This window comes from Cryptomeria japonica, chromosome 6 (genome assembly GCF_030272615.1).
Source record: "Cryptomeria japonica chromosome 6, Sugi_1.0, whole genome shotgun sequence".
NCBI classification, from domain to species: Eukaryota; Viridiplantae; Streptophyta; class Pinopsida; order Cupressales; family Cupressaceae; genus Cryptomeria; species Cryptomeria japonica.
Genome location: NC_081410.1, coordinates 599,035,292 through 599,039,801, shown reverse-complemented (window position 1 = coordinate 599,039,801; position 4,510 = coordinate 599,035,292). Strand labels below are relative to the sequence as shown.

The following is a 4,510-nucleotide window of genomic DNA, read 5'->3' as shown; positions in this document are numbered from 1 at the left end:
GCTTCAGATCAACATCTACTATGCCAAGTTCAGTATCGGTTTAAGCTCTGCAATATTCAGAAACCCTTATCCAAAATATGCCTTATAATTCGCATATTAGGTCTGCATTAATCCTTTCCTTCTATATACTTCTATTAAATGTTCTACAATGATATCATACTTATATGAGTTGTTGTTCACCAAAAGTGATAACCCAAGAACACCTACAAATCTTTCTATGAAATGGCCAATTTCAGTCTACAAAACACATCAGGGCTTGGACAACATAACATAGGACCCTAATTGATCCTCTTGGACTTCAGGTTCTGCTGAGCCTAGGGGGGGACACCCTTTTGATGCACTAAATACAACAATTATAGACACATAACTGCATCAACATTAAGCAGATAGATCATTTCACAAGCTCAACATATTAGGAAAAATTATAGATTGGCTAGATCTAGACAAACAATAGGATGAAACAGAGCTTGGAAAGAATGGAACACAAACACCCCTAAACATGAAGGGAAAATAGATTTATCTTTTAAAATGTTGTTCTGAAAGACATCCCCAAACTTGTAAGATCAGTGCCTTATTCATTGGGCAACAGCGTCACAAACAAAACTACAAATATGAATCATAGATGCAAATTTGTTTTCCTTAAACAAGATATTCATGCACCAATACCTGATATTAATGCACTATTTGATTCATTCACAAATTTATCAGATCTAGAAATACATTTCATCATTTATGACTGACTATAGAATTTAAAACCTTCCTTGAAGGATACCTACAAACAGTCACACAATCTCCTTGAGATGACAAATTTCATCCTCCTTGAGGATTGAATTCATAATAATGAAAAAATATATCACAGAGACAATATCATGGGAAATTTACTCATGCCTGACACAAGTAAGACCTGCAATTAGAAAACAATCTGTCATCTTGCAATGTAGCCTCTATACCCTAAGTAGATCCATAGAACTTTACAAGTTTGGGTCAAGAATTTCAGAAAATGGAAGCCATGAAAACTGGAGCACTTCCTCACAGAGTTCTGAAACCCTTACAACTGAGAAGAATGGGGAATAAAAAGGGGAGAGAAGAAAAACAAATCCACAACTGAAAATTGCCAAGTGTCTCTCCTCTCTAACTGAATTTTGTTCCCATGGAAACTGCTTCTAAAATATCCCACATTTGTCCAAATTAACTTCATAATCATATTCCTCGCTCCGAGAGCTTTCCGAAAATATATAACACTTTATATCTTGGCAAAAAATTGAATCCTGGGTGAATTAATTCCCCAATGTGCTCAAACATTTAAATTTTTCATTTATTAATATAGTCTAAACTATATAATAAACAATTTCAATTTTAAATTTTTGCCTCCATTTGTGCTCTGACACCTTGCCACGTGGTGGGGTCTGATTGGCTAATGGGGTCTATTGGGCGCCACCTGGGATGACACCTCATCTTTCACCACTTGTCGGCCACGTCACTGCCTCTGGACCGCCACATCATTGCCACTGGACCACCACGTCATTGCCACTGGACCGCCACCTGTGTGCCACCTCACCGGGACCTGCCTGCTGGATTGCTAACTGTACCTGCCACCTACGTGCCACGTGGACGGCTCTCGTTCACTCTCGCTATTTCACGGGGTTTAAACTTCATGCATCTTCCTTCGCGAAATAGCGCGAACCGTTGATCTCTCTCTAACTTGCTCGCTCGTTAACCCGGCCTTCCTCTACAAAATTTTGCATCTTTGCCTCGAGAAGCGTGCATGCATGGGGTCCACTTGGTCTTCATCTAGTCAACTCTTCCATCACCTTGAGAAATGTGCTCGCGCGTGGGCCCGCCTTGGGCGCCCATGGGCACCTTGTGTCAAAAGCCTTTGTGGCTTATACATTATAGTATTGTGTGGATTAGCATATAAACACTAAAAAGCACTACCTCCCAGCGCATGTGGGACAAAGCGATTAAGCCTGGAGCTTTATCTTTTAAGAATTCTCTGAGTGACTGCAGAGGGTCGTTGTACGACAAAATTGTAAGAATCTGTTGCATCTTTGATAATGATATTACTGTGTCAAGTCAGCTTCAAACGCATTGCACCCCTTACGTACTTCACAATCCTTGGAAATTCATAGAAAAGAGAAGATTGCTCTCCAGCTAGCCCATGCCTTGTGCACCTATTGCTGCCTATCAGATTATTACAGGGGCTTCCCCCTATTATGAGATCAAAACCTCCAATTGAATTAATCATTTGATCAAGTCTTTCTTTTGTCAGATTCTTCACATCCCCCACCTCAATCAATTTACCCTTTTGATGTGTTTTTTCCCACCAGCTTCTGAGGATAAGCCTGTTTACTTTGCAAATTTCTGCAGATACAACATAATTGAGTGGTATACCCAAATGATGCAAAGCAACTTCTGCACCCCCAATTCCAGAGAAGAGAAAAAGGACCTTGATCCCCTTTGGATAAAGAGGCTTCAAAACAGAAAGATGGTATCCTACAGTTTCTACCTGAAAAGCATTTCCAAGGGATCGTATACGCTCCATCCTACCACAGACACGTGTGTGGTCCTTATCATATCCTAACACAAGCTCCATGTCATGAGGTTCCAGCGGAGCCAGCTGATCTGGATTGGCCCATACCAAGTTCCACTTTTTACATTGTAAAAGTACCATATCCCGCTCTTCAGGGGTGGGTTGTCCATTACAAAGGTTGACAATATCCCTAAGTCTAAGACATAACGGAGCACTTGCTGCCACTATATTTATGCAGTTAAGTTTAGTTCTCTCATCCCATGATGGCCAAAACTTTTGTTTTTCAGGAAACGCCTCTTTGATTGTCATCGATGGTAGTGGATAAAGCTGAACGCGGTTGTCGATAGGCAGGTTGTGCACGTACCCACGCTTTCTACTAGAAACTGAAAAGAACTTCGAATCCATAAATTCGGGTTCAATATTGTGGAAAAATCTAGAGATTTCTTCCCAGACACCCTTCGGTGTAATGTAAACGTTCTCAAAGTAGAAATAGGGCAGGCCTTGCGAAAAATCTTTTAGCTTCCGGCATCTATCCACGTGGTGACCGGGAACCCCAAATCCAACCAATCCGGAAGACATACTTCCTTTGAGCTTTACCCTCCGATTGGTTTCATAGCAATCTTCTTCCAAATCTATATGCTTTCTTTTAGGAAATTTGATTTGCCACGTATTCTTTAAGCTTTCATTCAATCCCTTCTTCTTGAAAGTAAGGCTATTATATGGATCTCCCATCTCTCCATCACTTGTAGCCTCACTATGCCTAACAACATCAATTGAATCAATCAAGATATCAATTGGAATATCTACACCATATCTTTTAACAGCCAAAGACACTTCCTCTCCAGCATACCCCATTTCCAATAAGCGGGTTTTGAGATTAATTTCCTTTTTAGTACTAGCTTCTCCTAGGGAGATTAGGGTTTCAGTCCTCCATAGATAACATTTTCTGGGAGGTTGGACATACATCACACATCCAAAAGCCTTAGAGATGGAACCATGTCTTCCTTAAACTTATATAGAGTTTGACATAGATGACGTATTCCTCTTGCATGAACTTTTATCATCTTCTCTTTTAGCAATGAAGGGCTATCACGTATGGCATGAGACTGAAAACAACCAACCATGAAGTTTGAGCTTTGCAGCATTATGACCATTGCATCTTTGTTTGGGTGGAAACTTGACCCATTTTCAAGTTGCGCCTCGCTCCCAAAACAATGCATATCATATTTAGAAAGAAAGCTTGAGTGATAGTGCCATATCATTCCTTCAAACTACTTCAGCAATCCCAACTTTATTGCTCCCAAAATCAGACACAGTGATACATTGGTAAATTTGATATCTCTCTAAATTTTTTTCGGTTTAAAACTGGAATGCAAGATACGCAGCATCAATCCATTAATGACAAATAAATTGAAGTCACCTCTCACCATCCCACTAGCGAATTGCAGTCGAGCCAGGTCGGACCCGAGGTGAGTCCAACCAAAAAAAATTTCGTTTTCATGCCACTGACCCCTGGAATGCTTCACAGACCTCAAACATACCTCTGGAAATGGTCGGCATCATTTTCGGATCATAAAATTGCATTTTACATCCTTCAGGCAATTACGCCACAAATTTTGCATTTAATCGCGATGACGTAATTTTCAAACCTGTCAAAACACCTTTCTGGAGCTCGCCATCTGACAGGCATGTACTCTGATATACAAGGATGAATTGTACCATACGGTTTTTCAGGACGATTCCCGAGTGAAGAGGTATTAATTTTTGAAAATGCCCAACTGGCTTTGTCGACACTGCAGACCTGATGAAGTCAATGTCCTGGCAACACATGACGCCTTTCTCAGAAATATCAAACGACCTCCGTGGGTCCTCAAATTCGGAACATAGGTACCTTTAAGTACATATTAAATCTTTGAATTCTCAGTTTGATCACCAGACTGACAGGATGCAAATGGCATTCACACAAAAATGGCAACATTA

General features: G+C 40.4%; 1 protein-coding gene across 1 annotated transcript; it reads right to left on the bottom strand.

Moving 5' to 3' along the window:
* Nucleotides 1–2,068: 2,068 nt before the first annotated feature.
* Nucleotides 2,069–3,416, bottom strand: LOC131036274 (DNA (cytosine-5)-methyltransferase DRM2-like). The gene has a single exon (XM_057968129.2). The coding sequence runs from the start codon at nucleotides 3,383–3,385 to the stop codon at nucleotides 2,069–2,071; it is 1,317 nt and encodes a 438-aa protein (XP_057824112.2). The 5' UTR covers nucleotides 3,386–3,416.
* Between the last annotated feature and the right edge of the window lie 1,094 nt (nucleotides 3,417–4,510).